The 22,577-nt window shown below is 43.7% G+C and overlaps 1 protein-coding gene and 1 pseudogene across 3 annotated transcripts; both read left to right on the forward strand.

Moving 5' to 3' along the window:
• The first annotated feature begins 1,846 nt into the window (after window positions 1-1,846).
• LOC108103091 (zinc finger protein 93) lies at window positions 1,847-4,953 on the forward strand. Of its 3 annotated transcripts, none has more exons than XM_017208446.2 (7): window positions 1,847-2,110; window positions 2,286-2,545; window positions 2,603-2,800; window positions 2,854-3,286; window positions 3,342-3,615; window positions 3,665-3,868; window positions 3,930-4,953. In XM_017208446.2, the coding sequence occupies exons 2-7, from the start codon at window positions 2,390-2,392 to the stop codon at window positions 4,363-4,365; spliced, it is 1,701 nt and encodes a 566-aa protein (XP_017063935.1). In that variant the 5' UTR covers window positions 1,847-2,110; window positions 2,286-2,389; the 3' UTR covers window positions 4,366-4,953. The 3 variants fall into 3 exon arrangements, with proteins under 3 accessions (XP_017063935.1, XP_017063937.1, XP_017063936.1); XM_017208448.2 differs by having other exon boundaries at window positions 3,680-3,868; XM_017208447.2 differs by having other exon boundaries at window positions 2,382-2,545.
• A 12,159-nt stretch (window positions 4,954-17,112) lies between these two features.
• LOC121529899 lies at window positions 17,113-21,775 on the forward strand (annotated as a pseudogene).
• The last annotated feature ends 802 nt before the right edge of the window (window positions 21,776-22,577 follow it).

The raw sequence follows: 22,577 nt of genomic DNA on the forward strand, positions 1-22,577 counted from the left end.
ATTGTCTTATGATCTGTATTCTTATACGCATCTGCAAAAAACGGGAATACATTTGCAGGTAGATGGTTTGATAACAACACGGATAATCCTAAAATATTGATGCAATGTACGTTTTTTTTTTTGGGTTTTTTAAGACTTTGTCATTGAATACTTGTAATGATTATAAACTCTTATTTTTTAATATTAGTTACTGAAGACGGCAATAATTTGTATTATTAAAAATATACTTTTCTAAGATTAAATTATTGAGATTTCCTTCTTTCCTTTCATGTAAAATTATTCGGTCAACCCTCAATGACCTGCTCATGCAATACAGCTGAAGACACCCGAAACACTCAGATCAGTCGAAGACACCCGAAACACCCGACTCATTTCAAGACACTCGAATCATTTCAAGACACTCGAATCATTTCAAGTCACCCGACTCACTTTTCCCAAAAACATGGGTGTCTGAGACACTCGCTTCATTTGCTATGAGTGTGTCGGGTGTCTGTGCATTAGGATCATGTGCCTAGAATTGAGCGGGTGTCAAAAACGCAGACACCCAAAACGCACAGAGCGATCTGTGCACTCCGGGTGTGTGCTCTTTTCTTGCTGTTCATGAGTGCGACACACACTCGAAATGTATGAGTGTGATTCGGGTGCCGAAAAAAGACACCCTTGACGTTCTCTGATGACTACGATGCGAAAATTTAAAAGTCTTGCGAGTTGCTGCAGATCAAAATTTTTCCTTGATATTTCTACGAAGTAAAAGTTAATTCAAGTTAATGAAAAATTAAAAGAAGCGAAAAAAGTGGATAACCCATTGGGTGTCATTCAAGAAGTGGCTACCAGGTGGAACAACGCCTTTTAAGGATAGAGCGTATAGTAATTCTAAAAGATCCGCAAGTTACGATAAAAAAATATAAACCAGATCCGATACTTGAATAGACCCACGTTTTAAAAGAGATGCATTTTCACACTCTTTCAATGCCGGTGAGGTTGATATTGCGCCAATTTTTAATTAGTAAATATTAACATGAATTATTTTTTCTTTTTAGAACACTGAATACAAATTTGGAAATTTAGCTTAGTTAAGATATTCACATATATGTGTTCCAGAAACAGTATGGGATTCTAAACATACGTATGTACACCAAGGCAGAACAACACATATCCGACCACAGGTGCCTGCTAAAGCCTGCAATAATTGATACATTACTATTTATCAACCGCATCATCGATCTCAACATTAATGATTTGTTTCCTTTTATACAAGCATGTTAGAACACAGCAAGCTTCGACGCAGACAAATATTGATTTTAGAAAACATCGATGTTTGAAATCTGATTAAGCGGCGCGCAGCTTAACCTAAAATTTATTCGGATAAAATGATGCGAAATGTTTACACAGTAGTTGATGCGAAACATCAATGCTTGTGCATACAATATAAAACAGAACTATAAATATGAAACATGAAATACTGCACAAGTTCCATATATTAGTATGAATGTTAAGGCCCTTATTACCTAAGTGAAAAGCCATACAATATTTGTTGAAAACGTTGTATACTCCACGGTTATAAATACTTTTAAATATCGAGCGAAAGTATAAGGAAGCCGTAAAAAATATATGTAGGTCTCTCTGAGAATAAAAAGAATATAAAATTATTCGATCTTGGGCTGTTTATAATTGTTGTTTAAGACTGGGAGGGAATGCATTACTAATCGATTTTTTTTTCTAGTCTTATAAAATATAGTAATATATTTTTGGTATATGTACTTAGTTTTGGTATATTTTTCAGGCAAATATAGTATATTTCTATTATCCAATCCGAGTGCAGACTTGTCCACATTAAAACTAATGTTCGACTGCTCTATCCGTTAGCATTATTCTGTATCTATCTCTCTTCAGCTAGAGTGAGAACAAGCGAACAGAAAGTAATTTTGGAAAACAAACAATTTTGTTCTTTTATTCCACCCAAAATACAAGTTTACATACAAATAAATCGGTCGAATGTTCCCGGTTTAGCCAATCGGAACGAAAACTTCCCCAAAAACGTAAATTGCTGTCTAGTTATTAAGATACGCTTCCGATTCCAATATTTTTCTGAGGCCTGGTTGCGTAAAAGGTAAATTTGGTACAGAAAACTATTTTTAACATAAAAAAGTTTATGGACATTAAAAACGACTATCTCAGACATATGTATTCATGCATTTGTGAATTCAATGTCGCTAATGTACATATTTTTTGGTTCGTCGTCGCCATTTTTACTTGATTACTCTATATCTGTCCCACTCACACAGTCTTAAAGCTGGCGTCGCGAGTTTCAGTGTTGAAAAGCCCGTCACTGCAATAAATGTATAGAACAACATTTTACTAAAACTAGTTTTTCGCTCAAGTGGGCACGATGGAAGACCTTACCAAAAACATAATCTTTACAAATGCTATTAATGGACAACCGGCCACAATTCAGTACCAGACAACGGATGGCACCATCCTTAAACAACCGAAAATCGAGGGTCAAAAGGCAGAGCAGCAGCCTACATTTTATTATACGACAAATGTAAGAATTAACTTTATTGTGTATATTAGAGCTTACATTTTTATTATTTGTCCGTAGGGCAATGGCGGTACCGTCAATCTCGCTCAGCTGGCTACCACAGATGACAAGACCTGCTACATCGCCCAACCAGTGGGCGGTTACAACTACGCTCTAGTCAATGGGATGCCTATAAATCAGGGAACAGCACTGGGCATCGCTACGGTAGACTCTCAAGGCCGGATCCAGATCGTTAATCAGAATAAACCCATTGCAGCAGTGCGTGATAATAGTCTATAACTTAAGCGAGCTAATACGGTTCCCTGTTGCAGAATACCATATCCAATATCAGCTTCAAGTGTGATATCTGCTCGGATATGTTTCCTCACCTGGCACTGCTCAATGCACATAAGCGGATACATACAGATGGGGAGCAGCAACAACAGCAGCAGCACAACACCCAGCAGGCTGGTAGTGATGGAATAGCCGTAGTGAACGCTCAGGGTCTAGTGCAAGCGCAGAACATCATTGGTAATGGCCAGATGGGCCACATTCAGATAGTGTCTTCCGACACACTTGAGTCTGTGCAGCAGTCGGTCATGCAGCAGCAGCAGCAACCCGAGCCCAAGGCAAGCAAGTGCATGAATTGCGGCAGTACTATACTGCAGCAGTCCAAACGTAAAGGTCCAAAGCAAGTACGCTGCGAATCCTGCATGCAGGCCGAACAATCATCGCAGCAACAGCAGCTTTTTGTAGCACAAGACGGTAAATGTGGATTGTAATATTCTTAAGTAAAAAATAACGAATTTTATGTTTATAGGTCAAATGGGACACCCTGTGCAGATAATATCTACCACCCCCCAGGCCCAGGCACAGCTGCAGCAAATTGTGGCTGCGCAGACTGGCGGTACGACACCGAAGAGGGAGCCAAGTGGTGGAACTAGCCATCATCCAGTTAAAAAACGAAATTCTCAGCAAATGACAAAGTGCCAGAAGTGCAATGGCTCCGGTGTGGTTCTAGTGGGGCAGCACTCCCATGCTGGACACAGTGGAGCGGGGGCATCGGTAAAGCAATCGGTTACTGTTAAAACTGAGTGAGTATAGGATCTTAGTGCAATCCAATCTTACGCTAACAAAACTAAGATGTTTGTCCTGTAGGAATCCGTCGAAGCCATTCAGTTGCAATATATGTGGCGGACTATTTTCACGTTACTCAAGTCTGTGGTCACATAAAAAACTGCACAGTGGCGAAAAAAACTACAAGTGCAGCATCTGCGGTTTGGCGTTTGCCAAAGCCGTATATTTGAAAAACCACGCGCGTATCCACACAGGGGAAAAACCATATAAGTAATAGATCCTTTTGTTTTTATTTATTTTTTATTTATAGTAAAAACTATTCTTTACTTAGATGCCAAACATGCGGTATGCAGTTCTCGCAGTCGCCACATCTGAAAAATCATGAACGCACGCATAGTGGAGAAAGGCCCTACGTGTGCGGAGTTTGCGACAAAGGATTTGCGCGCCATGCCACTCTTTGGAACCATCGGCGCATCCATACAGGCGAAAAACCCTACAAATGTGAAATTTGCGGATCTGCATTTTCTCAAGCAGCGCATCTTAAGAATCATGCAAAGGTGCATTCTGGAGAGAAGCCCTACAAGTGCGAAATTTGTTCGGCGGCGTTTGCAGATCGTTTTGCACTTAAACGCCACCGTGGCATACACCAAAAGTACGGACAAACTGCACCTCGTCAGACCAGTAGCGAAGGAATGATAGTGCATAAGCAGGAGATTCCCGACATGGAAGATGAAGCTCAGCAGGAGGTAATAATCGGCGGGTTATAGATAATACCATTGAATTCAATTGCGAAGGCCAGTGGCACCTTCATGGTTTCGGCTGAGCAGGTGCTGTCTTCAAACTGTAAGACTAGTGTGTACCATGATCAACAGATTCCCTATGACTTTCATTATCGGTTGCCTCCACCACTACCGCCAATACTAGCCCCTGAACCAATATGTAGGGGAGATGTCTTTTTTCAGAGATGTTAGCACTAAAAACTGCATTGAATTTGTTTTACTTCAGATAACGTGCAGGCACATTGGGCCCAAACACGCTTTTTACGTTAAACAGACGAATTAATCTAAATTATTTGATTGTTTGTAAAACGAAATCTAAACATACCTAAAACAGAAAAACGCATAGTTTTCTAAGTGTTATAGACTATTTACTTATAAAAATTTCACAAGAGGGAAGCAGACGAGGCGAGCAAACCCTAATCGTAAGAATCTGCACAGAAAAAAGCTCATGTATATATATCATATACTCGTATATTTATATTTATGTATATAATGATAGTCATAAGCGAAAATATTTTTAATTCGACTTATGTAAGTATTGAATGATTCGTAAATAAAATAATTTTTACTAACCTATGCCACTGCAAGTGCTTGGACTTAATTTTGATATTTTCGATTCAATAAATTCTTTCCACATAATTTATTCGTACACCCATGAGTTTCAAGCTTATTCTTAAATTAGTCGAGTTCAAGAAAGAATCGCGGATTACCGTTGCATTCAGAAATAGAAGTCAAGAATGAGAAGTGTTTGATTTCAATTTAAAAATATTTTATCTAACAAAGACTGAAGAGGGCTCGAGTTATTTATAAATTACGATTTAGGATTATTTATTATTAAATAAAATGATCTAGGCAATATAATATTAGCAATATAATTACATTTTAATGGAAAACAACGGTACCAAAACCAATGGAAGTTGATCTCCACAATCCTAGCAGTCGACAAACTCCTATAGGAGATATAGGGAAAATGTGCCACAAGAAGTGAATATTACCAATCAGGACCAAAAATGCAACGTGGGTTCGAAGGACAAGCCATTATAAAGTAACTAGAGGACGATTTTTTCCAAACCAAGATATATTACAATATTTTAAAGTGTGAGGAAAACGAATTAGACTGGAATTAGACTGAACAAGGCCATATGCACAGAGCATTTACAAAAACAAATGAGCAGTCAGAGCTCAGGCTTTGGGCACTCCTGGTGTAAATGCTCAAATTTACTTTAGCAACAGTAGGGACATAGTTCGGGGTAGGAAGTTTTTACATTAATACAAAGATGTAAATTGTAATACCTTGAGTTTCGATGATTTCCCTTTGCGATAATAATTTAATTTTGTGATTACTAATATTAGTACAGTTTATAAGACCTAAGTCCTGAGCAGTGACGTCAACGTCAGTTATTAAACATCCCTTTTCTGATAAAAATGTTGTATTAAAAATTGGATAAGACAGTAACGGAATAAGACAGTACTATAAATTGTCCCGTCATTGTCGGTATTTATTTCCCCTAGAATTTTTTTTTTTTAACAATGTCAATTATTGGGATTTCCAAAACGTCTATTAAATTTGTGTTCATGATGTTTATGTTATTAAACGACTTTTGATTTAGCCTCGCTTGTGATCTGTTGTGTTTACTTTCACTCTTGGACTCCTATGTAATATTCTGTAATTTAAAGAACCAGTGTCTATTATTTAACCAAGTGTAGTCTCGCTATCTTGAATGTGCTTCTGTTCATACATATATTTCGGTGAATGGTGCCTGTTACATCTGCAGTTTTAAAATAACTTTTCTGAAATAGTCTTTATTTTTGGTCGTCACACTCTCTAATACAGGGTGTCTTTTTTAAGAGGTATAAAACTTTATGTGGCCATTACTGTTCAAGATGGCGACCGATTTAACAGCTGTCAAGTGATTTAATGAGGTAGTCGGGAACTGCGGGACCTGCACCAAGGCAAAGTACAACAGACACCCCAAGAAGCAAAAGCTGGGCGTCACACCAATTCCGTCGAATGCGGGGGAAATGCTGCATATGGACATTTACGCTACTGATAAAAAGTTATTCTTAACCTGCGTTGATAAATTTTCAAAAATCAGCCATTACCCTCTAGGGCCATTGTGGATGAGCGCAGCCCATTACAGCTGGTCAATTTTTTCCTGATATCAAAACCATCTACTGTGACAATGAGGTGTCATTTAATTCGAAAACCATAACATCGTTGCTAAATTATTAATATGGTGTAGATATTGTTAACGCACCCCCTCTACACAGCAGATAGAACGGTTTCACAGTCCCTGTCAGAGATGGCTAGGTTCATCGAAATTGACAAATTGATTGAGGTTATCATGAGAGCCACGGTAGAGTAAAATAAAACAATACACTCAGTCACCAATTTGCGTCCGAGATATGCCCTGCTCTCAGCTAATGACGGTCAACAATTTGCAGTGGTGTACAGTCTCGAAAGGGCGCAAAAGGCCAGTCTAGAAAGGTGCAATCCGACTAGACAGAACCGAATTTTCGAGGTAGGAGAAAAGATATACCATAAAAGCAACATGAGGTTGGCGAATAAACTAACCGCACTGTACACGAAGGAGCGCGTACAAGCAGATATGGGAACGACTGTTCTTATTAGGGGGAGGGAGACTTAAAGACAATCTTAGGTAGGATTTCTGCCGATTTTCCAACCTTCCTTCTTTGTCCAACATAAAGCAAAAGATAACTAGGTTGTTGCTCCTTCACGTTCATGTAAAGATCTTTTGGCAAGAATTTAGCATGATCAATAGCCGAGGTTCAAACGCTCACGACCACACTTGCTAGGCCTAACATTATGAATTCAGCCACTTTTAATTATTAATATTTGAAGTCCGGATTAATCGATCACCCCACAATGTCGGTACGATAGGATTCCCATGTGTTCCTGCCCTAAGTTAATAACCACAAGTAAAACCACTAACATTCTCCCCGTGTTGCATCCACATACCACGCCGCAACACTGGACATTATGACATCCAAATGAAACAGCGATGGCTTAGCGGTCACAGACTTCGTATCAACTACGTACTTGTCGCTGTTCAGCGTGGAACCCACGGTACCTGCGCCCGAAAGTTTATGCGCGGAAGGTGCAGCTGCCAGCACCACGCATCTGCTCCTAGCCTGTATAAATGGCACCAGACGTTCGAGCTAGCCCTCCCGTTGCCAATGGACTAAAGATGACCGAGGATGGTCATGGTTCTAAACGGGGAGTAGTTAACGGGTAACAGTAGGTCATACCTTTCCCTGGTGGTTATTGGGTCACTCTAGAATGGAGCTAAGACTTCGGGTACTTGCGTTCATACAATCTGGGCTCTCCGTGGGTACGCAGTCGGCCCTCCGACATGCAGAAGAGTTAAAGTTTTGTCTCCAGGCCCCGACACAGGCAAATAAATTGATGTAACGGGCCGCATGGCCGAAGATTGGCGTGGCTGCACTTCTGGTTCGAAGATAATGCTTAGATTGCTTTGGCTCTTAGTTTTAGTCTTCTTTTGAAACCCAATAAAGAGCAGTCGCTCAAGGAAAGTTATTTCGGCGGAAGCCCTTAAGGGGCACTAACAACGAAGGTGATGCAGGCCCCGCCGGCCCCGAAACATAACTCGCCGGCCTGGTTACATAACCCGCCGCGATATAGACGGCAGTGTGGGACTCCCGTTATGTCTTAACCTAATTTATATATTATCGTATATTTATATTTATGTATATAATGTTAATCATAAGAGAAAATATTTTTAATTCGACTTATGTAAGTATTGAATGATTACAAAATAAAATAATTTGTTACTCGTAGAGTGAAAGTATCAATAGCGAAGTTGATTATGCCATGTCCGTCTGTCTGTCCGTCTATAAAAGATACAAAGTTGAGATTAACCACGAAGATTCTTGAGGTCCCTACGCAGCGCACGTTTATTACAGCATCCTACCACGCCCACTCTAACGCCCACAAATCACGAAAAACTAAAATCGCTGAAATCTCGGGAACTATTAGAACTAGAAAGTTGAAATTCAGTATGTATAATCTTTACATGCCAGCGCATCTTATAGTGGTACTCTTATCCGGCCACACCCACCCATACGCCCACCAAGCTTAAAAGACGGTTTTCGCATTTTCTAGAAAACCTGTTATCTCGGTAACTATAAGTGATAGAAAGTTCGGATTTGTTCGGATTAGTTTTTAAGACTATGCACTTATCCAAATCAGCCGTCTGATAGAACTGTCCGTTGTCTGCAGTCCATAGCGCTTCCGTCTATTCTGGCCGTCGCTGCCCGCCTTTCCTGGGGAACATTAAAGTTAGCATTAACTTTGAAAACCTCATGAAAACCTCACCTGTTGAAAAACTAATGAGTGAAAGTGCATGCCGTCGCATTGGCACGAGAATCCTATCCATAAACGGATTTTATTTGCAGCAAAACCCCATCTGAGTAAACGAAGTCATGGCCAAATTTGTAAACAATAATATTATTAACCGGTTTTGGTGCGGGCATCGAAACTTTACAGGAAAATCAGGATCAACCGGTACCAAAACCAATGGGAGTTGATCTCCACAATCCTAGCAGTCAACAAACTCCTATAGGAGATATAGGGAAAATGTGCCACAAGAAGTGAATATTACCAATCAGGACCAAAAATGCAACGTGGGTTCGAAGGACAAGCCATTATAAAGGAACTAGAGGACGATTTTTTCCAAACCAAGATTGTAATATTTTAAAGGGTGAGGAAAACGAATTAGACTGGAATTAGACTGAACAAGGCCATATGCACAGGGCATTTACAAAAACAAATGAGCAGTCAGAATTTACTGACTTACTCAAATTTACTTTAGCAACAGTAGGGATATAATAGGGGTTATTTGATCTTGATCCTTGCTAATTTTAGCAATCTCAGTGGACCTAAGGTGCTGCGCGAGTGTTTAAGCTTGGTGTTTTTGGGTCCAATTTTCTGCGGTATTTGTAATTGGGGTGATTATTTCGCTTTGCCACAGGGGAAATCTGGTGCTAGCCGGCGATACCTTTTCTATGTACTCGCGCTATGTATTCTCAGCATTTTGTTTTACCCTGGAATTGGCACGCTGACTGGGCGGCCACTTGGAAACTACACATCAAGCAACTAAGTTGCAGCCCAAACATTGTCCGAATTTGGGCAAAAGCCACTTGAGTCGTTGCCCCGTTAACTGACATTGCAACAGGATGCCCCGACCACTACGATGCCGAAAATATGACACAAGCAGAACATTTGGACTGGTTTGACATTTGATTACGAACCACTATGGACTTTAGGATCTTCGCAACTTTGTAAGAAAGACACACACATATAACCAAAAGTGAAGTTTGCCGTAAAAAAAGATTACAAATGTGAAAGATATGTATGGAGACAAGCAAAGAAATTATTTTTTTGTAAAAAGAAAAGAAGCTATAAGAAAGAAAATATATTGTAAAAAATATAAAGTAAAGAAGATGAGTGCATTTAAAGATACAAAGATACAAATTTAAAAAACACGAAAGTCAAAAAATCAATAAAAAAAGAGTGCAAAAGTAAAAAATGAAAAGATGTAGAGTAAACAACGTGGATGAAATAGCCCTACAATCCCATCACGTGTTTTGTATAAAATTTTGTACTCAAGTTTCATAATCCGGGTTAACTCTAAATAATAATGGTAAAAAAAAATCCAATATCCTGAGACAATTTCTTTGAAAGCTAGTTTCAACTGACATTTGAATTATTAATAGTATGCCTTTGCTTGCCTTTTCATATATATGTTATAATACATATATAGAAATAAGGCAATAAATTTTAACACGAATCATTTTAGCAATGAAGAAAAAAATAAAAGGAATTTATTAACTTATAAATCTACCGTCACGGGTGATTCCACAAGAATACAACACTTAAGGAATTACACCGCACAACAGATACGAGCAAACAACACTTAAGTATAATTCAGATTAAATTTTAAGTACACTTATAAGTGTAATACACTGAGTAAGTTTTATTGTCCCAAAGTGCCAAAAGGTTAGAAATCTATTACCAACAAGCTGGATTACTACGAGAGGCGGTAGTAGCAAACTCATATCTAACAAAATAGCACCGCAAGAAAATTCTCTGTCCTTAAGACCAATAGTTACACCATCTCCTCTGACCATGGATTCCAGTAACAGTTCCTCACCGTCACACCCTAGCACCGCTGTTGTCAATCCTGCTGAATTGATTGCCTCAATGGGGATCCCGGATCCCATTTAGGGGACCAGGTTACACTTAACGAATTAATTAACAATGTGGAAGAATGAATTTTAATGATTAGAGGCACGGACCAGACTCCGTATGGCCAAATACTTCTCAGGGTAATTAGACAGAAAATAGAGGTTAAGACAAACGAAGCAGTAATTGCTTTAGGAGCAACTCTTGTCTGGGACGCCTTAGTAACCCACTGCAGGGACAGGAGGGATAAAGAAACTCTCATGGCTGAACTTTGCAGTTTAAAGCAATAACAACTATCTCTGCAGAGATTGTATGAACAAAGAAAATTAATAAATTGGCAGTTGGTTCAGGGGAAATTTAAGTACAATAGTTAGAGCTTTCAATCCAATAGGGAGAGGCGTACGATGTAGCAATGAAGGATAGAAATTTGAATTTTTCCGAGAATGCCTCAGGTGGATCACAAAATAAACAACTCGGTATACAAAACGATCGTTTTCGTTCTACTCAATATTAACGTCAAGTTAGGGGCTATAATCAATACAGAAATGGAGATATTAACCGGTATAATAGGAACAATAGACCATCATATAACCAGACAAACGACAATTTTAACCGTAACACAAGATTTCCGGAAATTATGGCAAGCGATGACGTTCCAAGTACATCGAGTACTGGAGCTAAGAGGAGCTCTAACACTAACATATTTCAGTCTAATGGTAAACATTTTTTCAATATTGAGACGAAAGTTAAGGAAGTAGAAACCGAGGTGTCACACAATTTTGATGAGTAACAAAATACAGGATTCTTTAGTTAATTTTACTTAGACGATAGTTTACCCTATATCGAACTAACTTTCCAAGACAAATACAACTTAAAATTCGTAATAGATACGGGTGCAGAGGGTTCATTCATCAACCTAAAATTTGTAGCAGAAGATAAAGTTACACTTAAGAAACCAATTTCAATCACAACCATTTTGCAGGAGTACCCAATTCAACTAATGACTTTACTACCTATCTTTAAGAAGATTAACGGTCAAAGAAAATTCCATTTCTTATTATTTAATTTTCATCAATTTTTTGACGGATTAATCGGTATGAACATATTGACCCATCTCCCAGCTGTTATTGATATTTCAAACTAACATCTACGACGCCAACTTTCAAAATTCCCTTGTTTACAGAAAAAAATCGCTTTTCAAAGTTATACGAAATAGAGGAGGAGTCAAAGTCGTTAATCACAGTTCCTGTAAGCGTTAATAAGCGTTTTCAAATCGATCAAGGATTTTTGCATTACATCAGGGATATACACAGCAAGTAATAATTTCGCTCTCATCGAGATTAACAATTTTTCGACCAAACCAAGAAAATTAATTTCTACTTAGATTCAAATCTAGAAGTAAACAGATTCGAGGAGGAAGACTTCGCTCTTGCAAATATTTTTCCAAAGTATGAAGAGTACGAAGATGACTATTAATGCTTTAGTTTTTTCTACCATTAGAACAGATCATCTAAGTCAAGAGAAAAAACGACTATTACCCCAGCTGTGTAGAATATTTGCTGGCTTGGTGTTTCGTGAAGGAGACAAACTATCATTCACAAACCAAATCAAACACGAAATCAAGACTACAACACAACATTCCTGTTTTCTGCAGGCCGTTCAGGTTCAATTCAACTGGAACGACAGAGATTCGAAATCAGATTATCAAACTACTAGACCAGAATATAATCAAACATTGCCATTCACCATGGAGCGCTCCAGAATTTTTGGTATCAAAAAAGATGGACGCATCAAAAGGAAAAGAATGGATACTGGTTGTGGACCTTAGGAAGCTTAATAAAAAGACAGTCAAGACCGATATCCCATGCCAAGCTTTAACGAGGTAATTGACAAAATCGGCAGAGAAAAATATTTCTCAGCCTTAGACTTGACCAGTGGCTATCGTCAAATTGAAAGGGAACCTAGTGTTCAGGTGAGGGGCCAATGTGCCGCCGAAGAAGAACGCGTGAAGAGCGCATCTGCGCTGAAGAGCGCATCCACGCTAAAGAGCGCATCCGCCCTCGCCCCTCTCTGCACAATCTTGCACTCTCGCTCTCTCGGGTCCAACTGCAGCGGTCGGCCGTCGGCGATCGTCTTTTTTTCTTATGCTAAGTTAAGTTAAGTCAGTTTTTCTTGTATGAAGTGAATAAAGCAGACGGGCGATTCCACGACTCCCCCGACTTCCACCACCATCAAGAGGCATCTTTTTCCGGCAACACCGCCCCACTACAACATTTGGTCCTTCGAGCCGGATTTTCTGGATATTCTGGATACTTTGGATTCTGGATACCTTTTCTACCAGCAGTTCCCGGTAGTGTTCCGCCAAAAGATAAGTACGACTTTTTCTTCCGTCTCCGTCTCTCTGCCGGTCTTCAGCAGTGGTACGAACATTAAATTTCGTTTACACTGCTGCAAGATTTTGTTTTCCTTCCGTGTCAACTCCAAGTCCGAGTTTTCCGACACAACGGCAGTGTGAGATTTTCTACTCTTCTTCGTCTTCATATTCTGCCAATTTTTCCATCCGACTCCGTTTTGTGTGCCGCCATATTCCTCGCCGTTTTCGGCCTCTCCGTTATTTGCTATTCCGCTATTCGCTTGCCAACGGTCGAGGCATATGTATGTATGTATACACATATAATATACACACATACAACCATACATTTTCTTTTTTTTGGTGCAATTAAGCCGCGTAAAATTGACCAAGTGAACAGTGAAATTGTGTGGTGACAAAAATAAGGCATAATTAATATTGGCCAGCCGGTGTGATTTATTTCCAAAAATTCCTAAATTCATTTAACAGTCCAATCAGTGTCTTTTTTTTTACACCACACAGCTTTCTGTTCCTCCATTTATACAGTCCACAGTCCACTGTGCCAACCTAGGCCTTACGTGCATACATATACTTGCATATATACATACATACTTTGTGAAATTGTGTGGTGACAAAAATAAAGCATAATTAATATTGGCCAGCCGGTGTGATTTATTTCCAAAAATTCCTAAATTCATTTAACAGTCCACCGCTGGCGTAATATTTATACCCGTTACTCGTAGAGTAAAAGGGTATACTAGATTCGTTGAAATGTATGTAACAGATAGAAGGAAGCTTTTGCGACCCTATAAAGTATATATATTCTTGATCAGGATCAATAGCGAAGTCGATTGAGCCATGTCCGTCTGTCCGTCCGTCCGTCCGTCCGTCCGTCCGTCCGTCCGCCCGTCCGTCCGTCCGTCCGTCCGTATGAACGCTGAGATCTCAGGAACTATAGCAGATACAAAGTTGAGATTAAGCATGAAGATTCTTGAGGTCCCGGGACAGCGCAAGTTTATTACAGCATCCTGCCACGCCCACTCTAACTCCCATAAATCGCCAAAAACTAAAATTGCTGAAATCTCAGGAACTATTGCAGTTAGAAAGTTGAAATTCAAAAAGTATAATCTTTAAATGGCAGCGCATCTTATAGTGGTACAACTATCCGGCCACACCCACCCATACGCCCACAAGGCTCAAAAGACGGTTTTCGGATTTTCTAGAAAAGCTGATATCTCGGTAACTATAAGAGATAGAAAGTTCGGATTAAGCATGTAGGTTTCTATTATGCTCCCAATGCGAATTGTTTCTTTTTCGATCAAGCCACGCCCACTCTAACGCCCACAAAACCTGAACAACCAAAAATGCAAAAATCTCAAAAACTATAAGAGCTACATAATTTTGTTTAGGATCACGTATTTAGGAGATGCCTTTGCAACTTTCCACGAAGTTGCATCCGGCCACGCCTACTCTGACGCCCACAAACCGCGGAAAGCTGTGGCGTCTATAATATTATTATGAATGCCTTCGTTTGACCTTGTGTAACTTATTTCTGTTAATACCTATCGATTTACAAAAGATTTTTCAAATCGGAACATTATTTCGCTATTTATAAAGAAATTAAGTTATAAGGCCTCACATGGGCAGTGACGTCACTATAAGCATACTCAACATACTTCCTCTGACAATAGGTGGCGCCTTGTGAATTTCCACTAGCAAAATAATTTTTTAAAAATTTTGTAAAACAGTAACGGGTATCTTATGGTCGCGGCACTCGACTATAGCGTTTCTTCTTGTTTTTTTTTCCAATCAGTGTTTTTTTTTTACACCACACAGCTTTCAGTTCCTCCATTTATACAGTCCGCAGTCCACTGTGCCAACCTAGGCCTCACGAGCATACATATAGCGACATGCATGCCATATATTTTCTGCGTCCAATTTCAGGGAATAAATACGTGGCAAAATTTAACTGAAATAAAATCTGTTTAAAAAAAAAAAAAAAACCGCCTACAAATCCGTGATTGTGTCGCTTAAGTTCGCAACCTCGCCGGCTCAGTAGCCGTGTTGTGTTTTTTTTGGTGCTGTTTTTTTTCCTTCGGGGTGAATTCCGAACGGTACTTGTCCAATCTCCGTGCCCTTAGCGCAGCTTCCACTCCGCATCAGGCAACATCCGCCTACAATCTCACCAAACCTCGCCTACTTCTGGGTTGTTTGGTTCCTGAAGTTTTGTTTTCACATTCGATTTGTGCCGCACACGATCTTCCTTTCGACATCGGCTCCGCTAGTGCCCGTTACTCGTAGAGTAAAAGGGTATACTAGATTCGTTGAAATGTATGTAACAGATAGAAGGAAGCTTTTGCGACCCTATAAAGTATATATATTCTTGATCAGGATCAATAGCGAAGTCGATTGAGCCATGTCCGTCTGCCCGTCCGTCCGTCCGTCCGTCCGTCCGTCCGTATGAACGCTGAGATCTCAGGAACTATAGCAGATACAAAGTTGAGATTAAGCATGAAGATTCTTGAGGTCCCGGGACAGCGCAAGTTTATTACAGCATCCTGCCACGCCCACTCTAACTCCCACAAATCGCCAAAAACTAAAATTGCTGAAATCTCAGGAACTATTGCAGTTAGAAAGTTGAAATTCAAAAAGTATAATCTTTAAATGGCAGCGCATCTTATAGTGGTACAACTATCCGGCCACACCCACCCATACGCCCACAAGGCTCAAAAGACGGTTTTCGGATTTTCTAGAAAAGCTGATATCTCGGTAACTATAAGAGATGGAAAGTTCGGATTAAGCATGTAGGTTTCTATTATGCTCCCAATGCGAATTGTTTCTTTTTCGATCAAGCCACGCCCACTCTAACGCCCACAAAACCTGAACAACCAAAAATGCAAAAATCTCAAAAACTATAAGAGCTACATAATTTTGTTTAGGATCACGTATTTAGGAGATGCCTTTGCAACTTTCCACGAAGTTGCATCCGGCCACGCCTACTCTGACGCCCACAAACCGCGGAAAGCTGTGGCGTCTATAATATTATTATGAATGCCTTCGTTTGACCTTGTGTAACTTATTTCTGTTAATACCTATCGATTTACAAAAGATTTTTCAAATCGGAACATTATTTCGCTATTTATAAAGAAATTAAGTTATAAGGCCTCACATGGGCAGTGACGTCACTATAAGCATACTCAACATACTTCCTCTGACAATAGGTGGCGCCTTGTGAATTTCCACTAGCAAAATAATTTTTTAAAATTTTGTAAAACAGTAACGGGTATCTTATGGTCGCGGCACTCGACTATAGCGTTTCTTCTTGTTTTTTTTTCCAATCAGTGTTTTTTTTTTTACACCACACAGCTTTCAGTTCCTCCATTTATACAGTCCGCAGTCCACTGTGCCAACCTAGGCCTCACGAGCATACATATAGCGACATGCATGCCATATATTTTCTGCGTCCAATTTCAGGGAATAAATACGTGGCAAAATTTAACTGAAATAAAATCTGTTTTTAAAAAAAAAAAAAAAACCGCCTACAAATCCGTGATTGTGTCGCTGAAGTTCGCAACCTCGCCGGCTCAGTAGCCGTGTTGTGTTTTTTTTGGTGCTGTTTTTTTTCCTTCGGGGTGAATTCCGAACGGTACTTGTCCAATCTCCGGGCCCTTAGCGCAGCTTCCACTCCGCATCAGGCAACATCCGCCTACAATCTCACCAAACCTCGTCTACTTCTGGGTTGTTTGGTTCCTGAAGTTTTGTTTTCACATTCGATTTGTGCCGCACACGATCTTCCTTTCGACATCGGCTCCGCTAGTGCCCTCTAGTTCCTTGTGATCGCAATCCATCCGCGATCTCACCGTTCTCATCACTTTAGTGTGACCAGCCACCGCTTCGAACGAGGCCCCTATTGCGCAAGTCAGTCGCCAAGCGCTGACCAGCGAATTGACTTTTGAGAATGCCCACGGGAGACGACAAAAATCCGCGTCCGATCCCAGCCATCAGTTTGGACAGATCTCAATCCGCATCTCCACGGACGCCTCTTTTGAAGCCTAAGGCGACCAGGGCCATTCAAAGGGCAAAGAGTAACGAAAACGTCAATACAATCCCCGATCCTTCACAGAGGCAGACTCGCTCCGTTGTAAAAATGGCTCAAAGTGCGGTCGAAGTGGCGCTGAAAAAGGTCATCGCTACGACAGATCGAATTAGCCAATTTGAGGCCAACATCAATACCCCGGGAGGCCCAGAAACAGGCTCCCAATACATGTGCGAAGTCCATCGAGACCGAATTCGGGCATTTTGGGAGAAAGTGGAAAAGTGCTATGAGAGCTGCTCCGATTTGCTCGCCGTGTCCGACGACAATTCGGCCACCTCAGCAGTGCTGGAATCGAAGTACAGCTACTGTTACTCCGTATATTTGAGGTGTATTGCCCAGCTTCGGGAGAAAATTGCCTCCCAATCCACGCAGGCTTCCGTCAATGTCCACACGCCCGCGTCTACAGGCTGTCGGTTACCTCCAGTGGATACCGAGGTCTTTGCGGGTGATTACCTTCGGTGGCCCACCTTTAGAGACTTGTTTACGGCCATTTATATCCTAAACTCGCGGCTCACCCCGGTAGAGAAGTTGTTTCACTTGCTGTCCAAAACAAGTGGTGACGCACACGCCATTGTTGCTAAGGCTCCGCTTACCCATGAGGGGTTTGTCGCAGCGTGGCAAAGCCTCTCAGACCGTTTTGAGAATCGGCGGCTGTTAGTCAATAGCCAGTTGAAGATCCTTTTCAACCTCCAGGCTATTTCTCAAGAGACCGGGGTCGCGCTGAGGGAACTGCAAACCACCATTCAGAGTTGTCTGACAGCCCTAGAAATGTCCGCCATCAATGTTGAGGCGTGGGATTGTCTCCTGGTCTTTATGATTTCCTCGAAGCTCCCCAAGGTCACACTTTCTATGTGGGAGCAATCCGTACATAATAAGGCCGAAATTCCAACATGGAAGGAATTAGATAACTTCCTGACAGAGCGCCATCGCACTCTGGAGGCCATCGACGACGTTAGGCCTAGTGGCTCCGGGCAATCTCCGCCAAGGTCGGAACTTCCTGCTGCCCCTGCACGGAGGCTCAATTCGTACGAGACTCGAGTGGCTCCGGGCCAAAAGGGATGCGATCTCTGTTTGAGGGAGAACCACCCTATCCGCTTATGACCGCGTTTCCTAGAAATGAACGTGGACGGGCGCTCCGACTACATTAAGAGGAAGCAGTTATGCTTGAACTGTTTTGCCCGAGGGCACCAGCAGCGAGACTGCACGAGCGCCCATACCTGCTTCACATGCCACAGCCGACACCACACCCTCCTGCACCGCGGCAATCCGTTCGCTACCGCTCCAAGTCCGCCTACTCCAGCAAGGGCTCGACCCGCACGACCTGCCAGAAGCACAAACGGCTCAGAGGATCAGTCGGATGTGCAGGTGTGCTTCGCCTCCGGGTCTGGAGCCGTCCTACTGGGCACTGCCCTTATCAACGTGTGCCATCTGGGGTGCAGTTTCCAGGCACGAGCACTGATAGACTCAGGGTCCGAAGCGACGTTCATAACTGAACGACTGTTCAACCTTGTCAAGCTTCCCTTCAAGACTATTCAAGCCCAAGTGTCCGGTCTTAATCAGACCATTTCCGCGCAGTCTACTAAATTGTGCCATTTCTCCATTCGGTCGCCGTCTAGACCCGGGTTGCAATTAGAGACTGCGGCTTACGTTCTTCCTCAGTTGGCAGGAAATCTGCCATCATATCCGATTCCGCGGGATCGTCTCAAGGGGCTGCCCGATATTCCCCTGGCGGACCCCAACTTCTTTGAAAGCTCCCAAGTCGATGTGTTAATAGGAGCTGACATTCTTCCTTCCATTCTCCTCTGTAATACCAGGGCTAACATCTGCGGGTCACTTCTCGGTCAGGAAACCATTTTTGGATGGGTGCTGACAGGCCTATTATCTCCAGCCAACCCTAGCAGCGTGTCCGCTTTTTCCACACGAGTTGCCCGTAGCCTCGGTGACTCGCTGGATTAGCTCCTCACCAAATTTTGGGAGGTGGAGGATGTGCCCACACAGATTAATTCGGAATCGGATTCAGTTTGCGAGCACAATTTTGTCCAGACGACGAGAAGAGACGAGTGTGGCAAGTACGTTGTGACGCTCCCCTTACGCGACCCCGAGTAGAAGGGTTCCGAGCTGTCGGCTTCACGGTCCTTTGCTCTTGCTCAGTTCCTACGTAATGAGCAGCGCCTGAAGAGGGATCCGCCCCTTAAGGCCCGCTATGACTCGGTAATACAGGAATACATCGACTTAGGCCACATGACCACTCTCTCCCACGAGCAGTTCCGCTACCTACTACCTCCCACATCATGCCGTCTTCAAGCCCGAAAGCACGACCACCAAGGTGCGGGTAGTCTTCAATGCTTCGAGCCCGTCCGCAAACGGGACCAGTCTGAACGACATTCTTTACGCGGGCCCGGTCTTACAATCCGACCTGACGATTCAAATCCTAAAGTGACGATACTTTAGGTTTGTCTTCAACGCCGACATCGAGAAGATCTATCGGCAAATTTGGATAGACCCCAAGCATACTCCGCTCCAACGTATTTTGTTTCGGAATCCCGATGGGGAGATCCACGACTACGAATTAAAAACGGTTACCTTCGGTGTCAATTGTGCCCCGTTCCTAGCGATCCGTGTCCTGCAGCAGCTCGCTGACGACGAAGAGTTGAAGTACCCGCAGGCAAGCCAAATTATCCGGCATTTTATGTACGTTGATGACGTTCTCGCGGGGCAGACTCCAAAACCGAAGCCCAAGTGGTGATTCGGGAGCTAAAGGGCGCCCTAGAGTCAGCAGGGTTTCCACTGAGGAAATGGACGTCGAAAAGCAAGGCGATCCTGGCCGACATTCCGAGCGACCACCTCCATCGTGCTGATTTCCTCGACATCGATGCAGAGAGCACGGCCAAGACACTCGGCGTGCGCTGGAAAGCGACGAGCGATGAGTTTTTTTTTTGTTCCGCCAGAGTTGACTTGCGGCTCGTCCTTCACGAAGCGCCAAGTCCTCTCCCAAATTGCCAAATTGTTCGATCCAGCAGGTTGGCTCGCTCCTTTCATTGTCCGGGCAAGGATGTTCATGCAGGACATTTGGATTCTGGATCTGGGGTGGGACGACGCCCTCCCTCAAGATTTCTGTCAGCGATGGGTTAACTTCCTGGAGAATTACTCGGTGCTCGATCAGATTCGTGTTCCTCGATGGGTCGCGTTCCGGCCACAGTCGAGCATCACGGGTTCTGCGACGCTTCAGAGAAGGCGTACGGCGCAGCAATTTACGTCCGTGTCGAGGTTGGGTCTGCGGTCATAGTGAACCTGCTGACGGCAAAGACTTGAGTGGCCCCAGTTAAAACGGTGTCGCTCCCTCGGTTAGAGCTGTGCGGCGCCTTGTTGCTGTCGGAAATGGCCACCGCCGTTCTGCCAAAGATGCCAGGGCCCGCATCTGCCCCATACTGTTGGACGGACTCGACTATTGTCCTCGCATGGCTGCAGAAGCCAGAGTGTCAGTGAACAACGTTCTTGGCCAACCGGGTAGCCAAGATCGCCCAGTTCACCGACGTGCAGAAATGGGCACATGTCCGCTCCGAGCAGAACCCTGCGGACCTCGCCAGCCGAGGCGTAGCTCTCCAAGACCTTGCGGATAACCAGTTGTGGTGGCACGGGCCTGGCTGGCTGCGAGGGCCTCGCAGCGAGTGGCCCACTCAAGGCAACGAGGCCCCCGTGACTGAACTCGAGAAGCGAGCGGTCAAGGTCCATGTCGCGAAGGCGCCCCCCGAAGATCTCCTTGAACGTTTCTCCACACTTGACAAGGCACTACGAGTCATTGCCTATGTTTGTCGCTTCATCCAGCGCGCGCGGAAGATACGCTCTCCGTTCGAAGAGCACCTGACTGCTAATGAGATTACGTCTTCTAGTTTCCGTCACTCAGCGCAGACACTTCGTCTCTGAAATGGGCTGCTTAAGCGAAAAGCGTCCAGTATCAGCGTCCAGTCTGGCTCAAAATCTGAACCCCTTCATGGATTCGCAAGGCCTTATGAGAGCCTGCGGCCGGGTCACGTCCTCTGAACTTCTCCAATACGACGAACGACATCCGATAATCCTTCCATACGACTGCCATCTGACTCCTTGTTCAATTTACGCATCGCATCACGCTGCACGGTGGCAATCAGCTGATGATCTGCCTGATTCGGGCCAAATTCTGGATTCCAAGGGTGAGGAATTTGGTCAAGTCCGTCGTCTATGCTTGTAAGGTATGTGTCATCCACAAGAAGAAGTTGCAGACGCAGCTCATGGGAGAGCTACCGAAGGAACGGACGTCCTTCTCGCGCCCATTCACGTACACAGGTGTGGATTATGCCGGTCCTTTCGAGATAAAGAACTATACGGGGCGAGCCTGCCTCATCACAAAGGGGTATGTGTTGGTGTTCGTGTGCTTCTCCACTAAGGCCATCCATTTAGAGCCTACGTCGGACCTTACGACCGAGAAATTTCTGGCTGCTTTCGCTCGGTTCGTGTCCCGGAGAGGATGCCCCCGTCAAGTGCAGTCGGACAACGGGAAGACCTTTGTGGGGGCAGCTGCCCTGCTATCTCGCGATTTTCTCCAGAGCCTAAAAGGGGCTCCGCCACACGGAAATACACCTTTGAGGAGCTGGCTACTCTCCTGGCGAGGATCGAGGCGTGCCTAAATTCGCGGCCGCTCGCGCCAATGTCCGAAGACCCTGCTGATCTGATGGCTCTTACACCCGGGCACTTTCTGGTGGGAGATCCTCTTCTCGTCACGGTCGAACCCGAGCTAAAGGGATCCCCCAATTATTAATCGCTGGCAGCACCTGAAGGCTCTTCAACAGCAATTTCGTCTGCGATGGAAGGAAGAGTACCTCAAGGAGCTCCATAAGAGGAACAAGTGGCGTGCCCCTACGAGGAATCTCCGCGTCGGGGATATGGTGGTCATCAAGGAGGACAACCTTCCGTCCAATGAGTGGCGATTAGGCAGGATTGATGGCCATGTACGCGTGATTGACATCCGCACCGCGCGAGGGCTCGTCAAGCGGACAAGCGGACTCACAAGCCGGTCCACGGCCATCGACTTCCCGGCGCTCGTCGGCAGCTCCTCAGCATTCTTCCGCCACTGGCCGGCAAGCTTCAGGTGCTCCACGGCCTTCGTCCGCCACTCATCGGGTGCCGTCCACCGCTCGTCCGACCGCGTCATTCGCGCCTAGGCAACTTTCCGCCTCTCGCCAAGGGACCCCGCAGGACGCAGCCGCTGCGCCCACCCTATCGTCGCTGCTGCAGAGGAACAGCGTCAACGTTCTGCCGACCGCGCTAGTGCGCATTGACACCGGGACCCGGATCTTCAACACGGGGGCTCTTATCGACCCGTGTACGCCCTCGAGCTGCATCGACGCATCGCTAGCGGCGTGCTTCCGTCTGCCCACTACCAGCGTGGGGGACGAACAAGTTTGTTCGACCACCATGGGTTCCAAAACGGATGATAGCGTTCGGCTGGAGGTCGTTTTCAAAATCGAGCCTCACGTGCGCGGTCGTACGCCGTC

This window comes from Drosophila eugracilis, unplaced genomic scaffold (assembly GCF_018153835.1).
Source record: "Drosophila eugracilis isolate 14026-0451.02 unplaced genomic scaffold, ASM1815383v1 contig_116, whole genome shotgun sequence".
NCBI classification, from domain to species: Eukaryota; Metazoa; Arthropoda; class Insecta; order Diptera; family Drosophilidae; genus Drosophila; species Drosophila eugracilis.